Source organism: Lutjanus erythropterus, chromosome 12 (genome assembly GCF_056507025.1).
Source record: "Lutjanus erythropterus isolate fLutEry1 chromosome 12, fLutEry1.hap2, whole genome shotgun sequence".
In the NCBI taxonomy this organism is placed as follows: Eukaryota; Metazoa; Chordata; class Actinopteri; order Lutjaniformes; family Lutjanidae; genus Lutjanus; species Lutjanus erythropterus.
In genome coordinates, this window is record NC_139328.1 from 23,606,580 (window position 1) to 23,619,073 (window position 12,494).

The window sequence follows — 12,494 nt, forward strand, 5'->3', positions numbered from 1 at the left end:
ATCACCTTCAATAATATTTCCCTCATTAACTGGTGTTGTGTTCTCACTTTAACAATTGTTCCAGTTTGTCAATTTTTATGGGTTTAAATTTTTCAACTGACAAACTTTCATCCTTAATTTAGTCTGACAACTTAACATTTAATCATCAAATTTACAGAAGATTCAGATTTACAGAAGTCATACAATCATTTCCATCTGTTTTTCTGGAGCACCATTTGTCCCATTTTTCACTTTTTTTTGCCATCAGGACTCTCATTTATGTAATAATCTTATCAAACAATTAAAAAAGAAACCACTGTCAAAAAAGGTCCAGCCTGGAAGTCAGTAAAAAAGTGGATATTCTTTTAAGACATGCTACCATCTATGCTTTATTGAGCCAAAATCAGAAGAACAATCTCCGTAAACTTAATACTTTGTCCCCAGAAGACCTTGCACTAAGATCACAGGAGCGCAGTTCCAGGAAATATTTGTACTTGACCCACTTCATGTTACAGCTCTTCAGAGTCAGATCACACTCTATAAACATCCCCACTACTCTCCAAAACTAAACATTTTTATCAGTAAGGCACCATCCCCAGCACCTCCATCCTTGTTAAATTAGTTTGACTGTGTGTGGCCTGAGTTTCATTAGCAGTTGACTGATGTTAGTGACCCGGAGTTGATGAGGTGACAACATTAGTCAGCCCGATGCCCTGACCCAGTCGTCAGTGAGTCGCAGACTGACTCAGCACTTATCAGCTGAGGCTGTACTCGCATCCCCCTGCCCCCTCCTCAGATTCTGGCCTGTTAACATATGAAATTACATCTGAGTCTTGTACCCTGTGACTGACAATTTCGTCATGGCGTAAGACATCCATTTCCCCTTATGTTTTTTAAATGCCTGATGTGTTTTTGTACTGAAATGATTAAAAACAGATTAACAGAAATCTTTGATTTCATCTAAGTGTTTCTGGAAGGTTTGCTACTCAAGTTTTAGGTCCTTAGGTATAAACGTACAGTATTTCTGGAGTGGACTGTGACCCAGATATGTAACATAGCTGGCTTGCTGATAGTCTGTGAAAGGATGAAGGCCCAGGGTCAGCCTTTGAGCTTCATCAGCAGGTGAAATTCATAGAGGCATGGTTAGTTTGGTCAGATAAACATTTCTTAGGGCTATACTGAATAGTTCAAAACTTAATTCTTATGCTGCGTTCCAGAGAACATGGAAATTTCCGACTGCCTGCTTGAGAAAACACAAAGGAACACTGCTCAAAGTCAGAGTTCCTCATGAACTCCGGGCAAATGCATCAACTCTGACTTCACGAAGAAGTTGTTGTCTTACCGCACACAACAATGGAAACACCCATGAATAATGCTAAAATAAGGCATACTATTATATAATAAAACCTGTTCTGCATGTAAATTGTTGTCCTAATATATCAGTAGTGTTATTAAGTAGCGTAAAATAAAATGTATAATGATATCTGTTTCCTCACGCATCATTCTACCTCCTCTCTTTCGTTTATGCAAAGAGGGTGCAATTCTGAGGGTTCACTTGTGTGTGCACTTGCCAAAGAAATTTTTGTCACATTCAACCATATTTTAACTTATGCCATTAGGCACCTGGGACACCATGAGGTCAGAAGTTGAAAGTTTCAACAGGGAACCTCCTATGTCGTCTTGAACGCAGCATTAGTGTTGGTATTCAAATTTTAAATCAACATGCTGCACAGCTTTTTGTTGCATGTCTACTCATTCTGTTTAGACCCGGTATTTCCACAGTTACAGATAGTATGTAGGATACTTTATGATATGTCAGACAGAAACTATCATAAAAGGCAGAAAATAAAAACAAATAAAGAAGAAACTGTGATGTGTGCTGTGATTTCACCACCATTATTTTTTATGGTCATGCTATAGCTTCTCTGTCCTCTCTTTCGTGTGCTTGACCGAGGGCAAGGCTCATGAGATTTTATTAGTCTATTGGTAGACTCAACCGTTAGTCAACTAGTTGTATGTATGTTTTGATGTTAATTTAATTATTTAAAATGTATATTTTTGGGGTGTGAGGTGAGCCTGTTAAATGCTAAGAGCAAAAGTGGTAATTCTGAATATGTTGGGAAAACCAGCAAGTAATCTGAACACAGTGCAACATAATACAAATCAAGGGAATAAATAATTAACAACTTCACAAAAACACATATTATCAGCTTTATAAATGCAAAGGACTATGTATAAAAACTTGATCCTCAACAGCTTCATGCCTCTTGTCCCCTCCATGTCTTCACCGTCCCAGGAGTCAGAGTCCTGGCTGGAGCTGTAAATCACCTTGGTGCTATATTCCCAGTCATCAAACTGGCCTCTGTTCATCTCAGGGGCTGTGTTCCAGTCTTTCTAGGCTATCCAAGCTTTCAAGTTTATGGCAGCTACAACACAGTTTATTTAGCAGCAGTGTGCCGGTGACTTCAGTGGCTGCTGAGCCCAGTTACAGTTCTGATGCTCATTCTGGTGATGTTACCCAATAGCATTCCCCACTTTTCTTGCACCACACATGTGCTTCATCCCAGCACTCCCATGTGCCCCGCCAGTGCTTTTCTTCCAGGGTAAAACCCTCTATGGACACAAGCAGTTTACTCATTTGAGGACATTATAAAATATGACTACAGATATTCGAAGCTTTGTTCAAAATCTTCGGTAGAACTTGAGATGTAATAAAATGACATTTGGTAAGAGTATTAGTAGAGCTGGATTAGATTGTTTGGTACACATAAAAAAAGAGTTTCACTTTGATGGCCATTTGCAAAATTTAGGTGATACAGTTTTTCCACAGAACTTTAGAACTTATTACTTTTTAGCTAATATAAATGTCTAATTTGTGCCACTGGCACTGACTGTCTTTGCGGCCATATCAGCTCCTTGTGCTAACTAGTATTAGTGAGTAATCATGTACTGTAGCACGAGCACTGTGTAAGTCCTTCATGCCATGTCAGATAAAGCAGAGGCCCATCAATTATGTCTGGCTTAGTGGTCTTGAATGAGATTAGAGCAACCTTTGGCTACCAGGGGTCAGAAGGTTGTAGATGAAAATAGTTTGGCTTACTTTTTGGCACGGAGACATCAGAGAGAGAGAGAGAGAGAGTTTGAACTAAGACTCAAATTCAAACCCAGGACATGCTGGTACTTGACCTTGTTGCAATTCTAGAGTAGGATTTGGGAGCTCAAGTTGGTCCCATGATAGTCTCATGTCATGAACATTTGTGCAATATGTTTCACAATGTGTTCTTGGAGCACACATCATTGATGAGATTTGTGATGCAGGGATAAAATTACAGTGGATTTGAGGTGACGTGTGTACAAAATGAATATCAATCAAATTTGAGCTGTTGGTGTTAAGTTCATCTGCCCTACTGGCCACATAGGCTATTAGTAGGCTATTCTTGCTTAGATTTGCCACTCACTCAAATTATGCAGCTGGATAGTAAAATCATGGCTAGTTAATTTCAGCATTGACCAGCCTTTGTGGCTGTACTCTCTTAATGTAGGCGTCATAGCAATGCTAGATCAGCAATTGGGCTGAACGCCACACAAAGACACAGTTGTGCTTGGTCTTATGAAGCTGCACAGTTTATCACTGATAAACCAATCTACACTTGTCATTTACTGCTAGACCGAGCAAGTCCCTTGTTCACCTTTTCATCTGCTCTGCTGCATTCACCATCGCTCTCTGCCACATAATCTCCCTCCCTCTCTCTTCCTTACAACAAAGCTGTGATCCTCTTGTAACAGACCATATGAAGGGATGGTGCTCTTAATATGTCTGCACTTTGTCAGTGCCTTTGCTGGTCACTATCGATGGTAGCTCGTCTATTTAAAAATGCCGGTGTTCACCTAGTTGGTGCAGGGTGCCCTGCGTCGCCCGAGCAAGAGTAGTCAAGTCAAGTCAATACAATTTGAGTAGAGCCTTACCATGCAGTGGAAATGTAGTTCACCTTGTTTGAACTGAGTCTTGAGCTCAGACAGTGCCTGGAATCTCAGTGTGCCTTATCCATTCCTTTCCTCAAGAATTCGAGCAAAGGAACGGTTGTCCAGGGATGAAACTGCCCAGAGGCCCCCTGACCGGAGTCCAGACAGGCAGCAGGCTAACAGACACCGTACTCAGGCAAACACTGCTCAATATATCCCACAGCGCTCAGAACCCACCCAGCAAAGGACTGTTGCCCAGCCTCAGCCCAGCCCAGGCCACCATCCTACCCACGACCAAACAGCCCATCCTTCCACTGCTCCTGAGTATCAACACTCTGGCCCTGCTGTGGACTCTCAACCCTATATGGCCATCCCTGCCCCGGCAGCCACTGCCAAACTTGCTGGACCTCCTGAGGTACAACCACGAAGGAGAGTGAGTGCTGACCAAATCTATGCCAGCCACAGGGAGGCAAGATTGGAGGCCAGGCAAGCCTTGAAAGAAGAGGCCCAGACAGAAGGCCTGCTTAAGAGCAGGAAAGCTGTGTTACCCTCTGAGATCCGCCGAAGGGAAAAGAGTGTGGATGATACCCATAGGGGCCGTCATGAAGACATGGACTGGCAGAACAGCCCAGAATGGAGGAGGAGGAGTCGAGGCGAGGAAGACTGGGATCGGGAAAGACCAAGGGAGAGAGGGAGGGAGAGAAATGTCGAGAGGATCAGAGAAAGAGGGAGAGAGCATGTCTCTAGCCGTGACAACCAAGAGGAGAGAGTATTTAGGTCTTTGCAGCCTTCACACACCTCTGTTCGCCATCAGCCCAGGCAGCATCAGTCCTCAGAGCCTGTGTACCATCAAGAGCCCCGAATTCTGCCACAAGACCCTCCAACGCAGCAACAGTATGAACCTGCAAAGAGACAATATGCTGCTCAAATTCACCAGCAGGAGCCTCAAAGGCAGCATCAGCTTGACCACTTGAGACCGACACAAGAGCCTCTAAGACCACAGCAGGTTCAAATTCAGCAGGAGAATGAGCCCCAAAGACAAGAGCTTCCAAGTCAGCAGCAAGATTCCCAGAGAAAACAACAAGAGTCTCAACCAGACAAAGACTCTGAGCCTCAGAGGCAGCAGCAGCAGCAGAATCCGTCAGGGCACCAGAGGTTTGACTCGGCCATCTACCTCCAGAAGGGCTCCTCTCTGCCTCAGGCCAAACACAGAAGCATGGAGATAAGCGGCGGTCCAAAACCCAAGACACGAACCCGCTCCATGTCAGATATAGGTGTAAGCCAGCATTCTGCAATGTATCATATGGAGAGGGCAGCGGCCAGCAGGGAGAGAGCAGTCCCTCCATCAGGGATGGCTAATGGGGAGATGGGCACCCTGGACACCAGAGTGTCTGTAGCACAGCTGCGACACTCTTATCTGGAGAATGCCAACCGGAAACCTGAGCTGTAGGTCCACTGGCATGGGCTCTATGTTGCATCGCTAAATAACTGTCTATAACCATCTAACTCTGCATTAGTAAGCGGTTGCAAATAAATAATCCAGTCATCCAAGAAAATAATGCTCATATAATGCCATGGCATGAAATGTGTCCGGTTGTAGTGCTTTGATATCTGTCATGTTTATTGTAGGGTGTGCAGTTTTATTTGACTTACTTGTGCAAGTTAAACGTTATCCTTTGGATATTGTCTGCTGCTGCATGTTAACACTGGGTTATGGCTCTTCATCAGCTGCGGTTACATGGACAATATTTATTCAGCCCAATTTAAATCATTCTGATTAGAGATTCAGTTTGACTGTTTACACAGTCACTGAATGAATTGATCTGATACAATGTGCATTTACATACACCAAAACATTTAACCCGCATGTGCATTGCATGCGCTAAGTGATTCTGCCCACTGTGAAGCATATGATCTTCTGGAAACATTACAGAAGAAAACTTAGAACAATTGATTCTACCTTTTAGAACAAAGTTTTCCAGTAGTGTTTGATTTGATCAGTGGTTCAGTGGATTTCTGCTTTGTTTTTTTTGTTTTTTAATAGTTTTTACAGTTTTATCTTTTTGAGCCTTTCGACTATTGAGACTTGTTGATGTCATCTAATAACACCCCCATTTGGGGTCAGAAGGAATATATTTATTCCAACCACATTGAAACGATGAGTTTGAATGAGGTATTTTTAGTTTGACTGGGCTATTATTTCAATTATTAGTGGACGTTTGGGGTCCATGTAAACGCAGCTACAGTTGGGTTGCAGTAAGGGTGTGCTCATCGTCTGCGCCAACATCAATATGTGAGACCCTGCTCTTCTAACTTGAGTGTAGTTTTTTGTAAACTTGTAACCTACTAAAACAACATCAAAACCAACCACCTCTAATAATTTTCTTACTTCTACTTCTCCTTTTTGTTGTCCTCGTCAATCTTTCTGAATCTGTACACAACTCTAAAAGTGAGACTACTAAAGTAGATCTGTCAGCAATGGAGGTAGATCCGGCTAGTGGCAGCGATCGGGACAGGGGTACACGGAGGCCTCGACGCTACATCACCCCGGGAGACAGTCGCATGTCGGAGAGGTTTAGGACCCAGCCCATCACCTCTGCAGAGCGGCTGGAGTCAGATAGGTACAGGAGGAGCTCTCTGCATCAATACGCTGGAGCTTCTAAGCATCATTTTATTTGCAAAGAACAATGCATGAATCAGATGTCAGAGCAAGGTTCTAAGTTGGCATTCTGATCACCATAATATGCAGCGGTTCCTCAAATTAAAAAATGCAGTCTAAATACTGATTCTTGCTGTATATTAATGTTTTCTACAGGTCTCGTCTAAGCCCATCACAGCTACAGGATGCCGAAGGTAAGTTCACTTTATTGCATAAATGTGAAATATATGTACATTTTCCTGAAGTTTAAGTATAGTTGATACCATGAATCACAATTCTTTTTTTTAATAGATGAAGAAAAACTGGATGACAGAGCCAAGATGAGTGTGGCTGCCAAGAGATCTCTCTTCAGGGTAGCTTTCTTACTTTATTTACATTTCAAGCATAGGGAGAGATGATTGATATTGTATATTTTTGAAGGAGCAAATTTTTAAACTCATAATCTCAAAAACTTAAACTTTGTTCAGATTTATGCTAGACACTAGTGTTTGTGTAATTTTGGGCGTCATGTTTTATATCTGCAAGATAATTGTGTGTTCATAGACGTTCAAGTAGATATTTTTGTGGACAAAAGCATGAGCATTTATTCCATAACAGCCACAAAATATAATATCAAAAATAAAATTATCAAAATAAAAATCTCCCCTGCTTTCATTTAACTGGCTAATGTACTACTCAGAGTAAAATTGCCTGGGAAAATGTAAACAGAGGCTCGCTTCATCTGATTTCAAGAAGAATCTGACCTGGGGGAAAACATCAATAGTAACTGTATAGAAATAGCTGATCTTCTTTAGGATGGTCTTGTTTCCTATGTAGGTCATATGGAGGCATCAGTATTAAATTGAGACAGTTTCATTACCAGTTTAAAACTCCTTGTAGTACATCTAATTAACCACATTACTGATGTTTTCCTGATATATCCTTCCAGGAGCTGGAAAGGACATCAGACGGAGGTGTTCCCAAACCACGCTCTCGAAACCCTGCCATAGAGAGGCGCCTGAGAAGAGTTCAGGATCGCTCACACACACAACCCGTCACCAATAAGGAGGTTGTCAATGCATCAAGGTAGAGCTTTTATTTTGCTTGTGAAGCTGTATATTCCACCATATAATATGGAGAGAATATACTATTGGTCTGTTTTTTCTTTTCTTTTTCTTTCCATCCTCTTATTTTCCCGATTTTGCCTTTTCTTTTCTGTAATTTTCTGCTCCTCTTCTATCCTTATCCGTCTCTCTTTGCTGCATCTTTAGACAGGTCTTTCAACTTGCATGTCTTTATTTCTCCTCTTGCCATACTTGCCAACCCTGAGACCTCAAAAATGTACAGGATTTTTAAACCAAATCAGGGAGTCTCTGGGTACTCCTCCAGAAAAGTCTTGAGATTCATAGACTATTTCCTGCATCCTGAGGACTTTTAATGAAAGAAAATGAAAATAACCAAATAATAAGTTGACATTTTTTTGACATGTAGATGACCTATACCTGGCACTTATTAGGTGGAAAACACAACCATTTAGCCCAACCTAGTCCAAATATGAATTTGCTTATAATGACACAGAAAATTAATATTTTATAAATGTTTTTCTGTGGCTATGCTAAGCAGCTCTCCTGAATGTCAAATGTAGTTATACTGTTGTCCAGGTGGAAACAGTAGACTTTCACAGTACAAAAACAGTCTTTAAACAAAAAGCTGTGAGAATTTGTCATAAATCAGGAGAAATACAGGAGAATTGTGACCCCAGTAGGCAAACAGAAGAGGGCAATGACAAATGGGAGTCACCTAAGCAAGTTTGAAAGGTTGGCATGTATGCCTCTCCTACCACTTTTGTTGTCTGTATTTTTCTTTGCCTTTCATTATCTGTATTTTAGTTAGTTAATTTAATTAGTTTAGTCTATTACCACCTTTTCTCTACTTTAAAGTGATCCTGCCACATCATCACAGCCTCTGGGCTGCCACACTAATGTAACTCGTGTTCCCAGCCCAACTGTAGTCAGCACCAACCTCAGGTACAACTGAGCCCAGCTGCTAACCCACTGTATATGTGCTTTTTATCTGTATGTGTGTGCTCATCATACCCGTGTAGGATATATGCTGTTGTGTTATACTTTTAACTGGCTGAATGTCTCTTTTGCATAAAAACCCTCTGAAGCTTTGATGAATTTCAAGATCTCGGTTCAATGGAAGCATTATAGCAGATTGACCTCAGTGGATTTAGAAATAACCATGGATAGAGTGCAATAGAAGTTTAATGAATATAAGTCTAGAAAGAATCCACATTAGAAATTTTAGTCTCCGTCTCCCTCTCCTGGTTGCAGTGCTGATCTACTCCTCCAGCTCATCTTACCTTGTTATTTCTGCTTCCCTCATGTGCTGCTTCGTAGTTGCTTGTGCACCTTATAGGGAAACGAAGTCGGTGTTTACACAATAACTCATTCAGTGCTCTCCATGCCCAGTTTCCAACCATTCCCTCTCACAGTGTTTCACACATGCAGGTCACAAAAGTCAGTTAGTTACATATCTTATGGAAAGGTCAGAGGTTGAGCCAGTTAAAGCCCTCTGGATGTCTGAGTTCACGTGTCCTGCGGTTTGTTTACCAACCCTGGTTTAACTTAGCTCACTGCTATGAGATCGCCATATCCCCTGCTAACATCTGAGTGCATTATATGATTATCTGGCATATGTGTGCTGATCTACTTATGTCTCTGTTGCTGCGCCTGTAATCTGACACAGGTGTCACATTTATTTACCTGCTAGCTGGTATTTACATGCATGTTCAACTCAAGGAGATTAGGCAGATGAATACATTTGTTTTTGATACTTTAATATCGCATGTTCAATAAAAACTTCATGGTGACACTCGTGAGTTCATTCATGTAGTGCTTAATGAACTATCAGGAATATACAAGAATTAACAATAGCACTGCATAACAATACATACAACAATTAAGGTATTTCAATCATCATGATTTCTGAATTATTAAAGATGCTGTTGATGTTCAGAACTTCATAGGTAAATCTACAGCTTATTTATTCTGCTGAATTCCAAGTGTTGTAATGAGGATTAAATAAGCATTACGTCTTCATGAATGCATCATGTTTGTGATGGTGACCGGTCCGTTTTTACCACTGATGAATAATATATGACTAATAGTGCCATAATACTGAAATTGCATGTATTAAGCCTTTATTGCCTATACATACATGAGATTATCATTTAATTATCATTTATTTGCAAATACAGAATGCCCAAATATACAGAAGGGCTGATTTATTTGAAGAGTCACAAATGAAGAAGTAATGCTTAGTTAATCATGGTTAAAACACTTGCAATTCAACAAAATGTATGAGCAATGCTGTGACCCTTTTTGCCCTGTAGACTCATGTAAAAGAAGACTTGAGCAGCATTAATAACTCAGAAATCATGGTGATTGAAATACCTTAGTTGTTGCTTTAATTAACAGTAATGTGTTGTCCTTGCATGCATGAGATACTGTTAACTGTACATTCATGAGGCTTGTAGTTCATGAGGTATTTCATGTAAAGATTAATGTGTTTTGCTTGAGTAGAAACAGATCTTTCATTTAAAACACACATTTAACAAGCTTTTAATAGAATACTCAAATCTTTTCTTGAACATAGAGATTCTCAGTCACTCAGGTCATAAGATATGTAAAAATGCTACTGTGAGCAAAAGGCAGTTGTATGTTGTTTTTTATTCTTGACATAAAAATAGCACCTTGTGTCTGTCTCTAGTTTAATTTCAGACATCCCATGCACTATTAAAGTCAGGGGTCAAAATTAGCATCAGCTTCAGGCCAAATGCTGGTAAAATATGTACATGGTTGATTTGCTGCACTCACCAACCAAAAAAAAACATCAGTCATCTATTGACTGACTGATGAACTTTTAACATTCACTTGCCATTTAGTCAATGGACAAAAAGTTTATTTTGCACCCTTAGATACTTCAAAATTCTGCCATCAGGATGCAGAGATAGTCTTGATAAAGGCAGTTTTAGTGATTGGACAAGATTTCAGATACATACTGTAAACACTTCCCAGTCCACAAGGGAAGCTTTCATTTTAAATCAAATGGTTATTATAAGATTTACCCTCATCCACTGATATCCATCCCTCTGTCACTACCCAGCATCCAGGCCTCCTCCCAGCCAGGCTCAGCTGTCCAGGATCAGGAGACCCAGGAGCAACAGAAACCAATTCAAGCTTCCAGCGCTGGTGTGGAGGGAGATGTCCAGGAGCCAGTCTCTGAAGAGCCTGATCTGTCCACCCTCAGCCTGACTGAGAAGATGGCCCTCTTCAACCGACTCTCTCACACTACAGGCAAGACTGCTGAAGGGGCCCGAGGAGACACCCGCCAGCGCAGGGCCAACGCTCGGTTTCAGACTCAACCCATCACACAGGGAGAGGTGGAGCAGGTAAAAAAAGTTTTACCTCGTTTGCAAGCTCAAGATCAGGGAAGCCCTTCAACTAGATTTCTTCTACTGTACACCTCTGAGCAAAATTTTAAAGTCCTGTAACAACAGTCAGCAATGACAAAAGAGTGGCCCTTCTTTAGTCCAGTAGATTTCATTTCACAACATTATGATAGATTCACTTTTCCCTTGTTTTCTTATCTAAAACCCACTCATTATTCCCACTAAATAAGAACATATGATTACGTTTTGAAGAGAGGAAAAAGTCACAAAAACATTTATAAACAGGCTAAATGTTTGATATGCAGACACCAGCATGAAATGTTTGCAGAATAAATAGCACAGTAGCTTAAGTGCCTTTTTTCATTCTATATAATAAATATTGTTCAATAACTTTGTCTCAGTAACTTGCATCACTTCATTGATTCATTCTGTTCGGCCATTGAAGTTCTGTGATGGAAATTTGCATAGACCAGGGTTTTACTTGACTTTTTACTTTTTTTGGCATAATTTACATGAAAGGTCTCAAATTGCATTCATAATCTCCTTAAAAGGTCTTACATCAAACTTTTAATATATATCAGAGTAAACACATTTTATTATTGAACACCATGACTGTATAAGTGTATGTGTGAGCGTAGCGCTTTTGCTAGTTAGTGCAAGTGCTTGTTAGGTGTTCAAATTTGAACGCCTGATATTCATCAATGCATAAACATAATTTAGTTTTAATAAGTTCCACCACTGTCCCAAAATTGTCTCAGACACGGTATTCTCGTGTCCCATGTGTTAATTTTGTCATTTTTTGTCCCCTGGAAACATTCTTAATTTCAAGCCCTGAGAGTACCGCATTAACCCAGAGGAACAGATATGCAGATAACATTGTAAATTAACTGAAATGAACAATCACTGCTTCTAAGGATTATTTGGATGTAAGATCTTTTTACAGTAAACAGGCCTGAAGCAACAAACGATTCACTTCCAGGTCACTTACACTACAGAGTACAGGGTGTTTTGCAGTGCACCAGTAGAAACTGGTGCATGATGCATGAATGACATGATTCTATGTGCAGCTGGATTAATATTAGATACAATAAAATGAACAGTGGTCACAGATTTTATTGTTTCTGCTTTTTAATGCAGTGGCCTCTAGATGTCACAAATCACCAAGAATTCATGTATGGAATTGTATACAGGGAAACCATTTTGTCAGTTGATGCAGCAGCTTTTATATAATCAGGAAGGTGACCTTTTTCTAATTTTGTAGCTGATATTGATGTATTTGATGGAATAGTTTTCCATCTATGTTGCCAAAACATCTACACTGACGTTTAAGCGCAGGTCAAGTACAGTGCAAAAATAGGATAAGAACGGACTCTCCGTCGTAATCGATGTACACTGAAACCCAAACATTTTGTCCCAAGAGTCACAGTGTCAAACTTAACCTGCACCACAATCTCAACA

At 40.5% G+C, this 12,494-nt stretch overlaps 1 protein-coding gene across 4 annotated transcripts in view; it reads left to right on the forward strand.

The window, feature by feature from the left end:
- The window catches only part of LOC146318031 (supervillin-like), a 64,064-nt gene that overhangs the window by 20,420 nt on the left and 31,150 nt on the right, over positions 1–12,494 (forward strand). For 3 of the 4 annotated variants that reach the window (XM_084731351.1, XM_084731349.1, XM_084731348.1), the window contains exons 7-13: positions 4,042–5,388; positions 6,393–6,563; positions 6,758–6,795; positions 6,893–6,954; positions 7,530–7,666; positions 8,521–8,607; positions 10,751–11,036. In XM_084731351.1, the coding sequence (XP_084587477.1) occupies positions 4,042–5,388; positions 6,393–6,563; positions 6,758–6,795; positions 6,893–6,954; positions 7,530–7,666; positions 8,521–8,607; positions 10,751–11,036 (2,128 nt within the window). The remainder of the gene's footprint in view (positions 1–4,041; positions 5,389–6,392; positions 6,564–6,757; positions 6,796–6,892; positions 6,955–7,529; positions 7,667–8,520; positions 8,608–10,750; positions 11,037–12,494) is intronic. The other variant, XM_084731350.1, reaches the window with a different exon arrangement.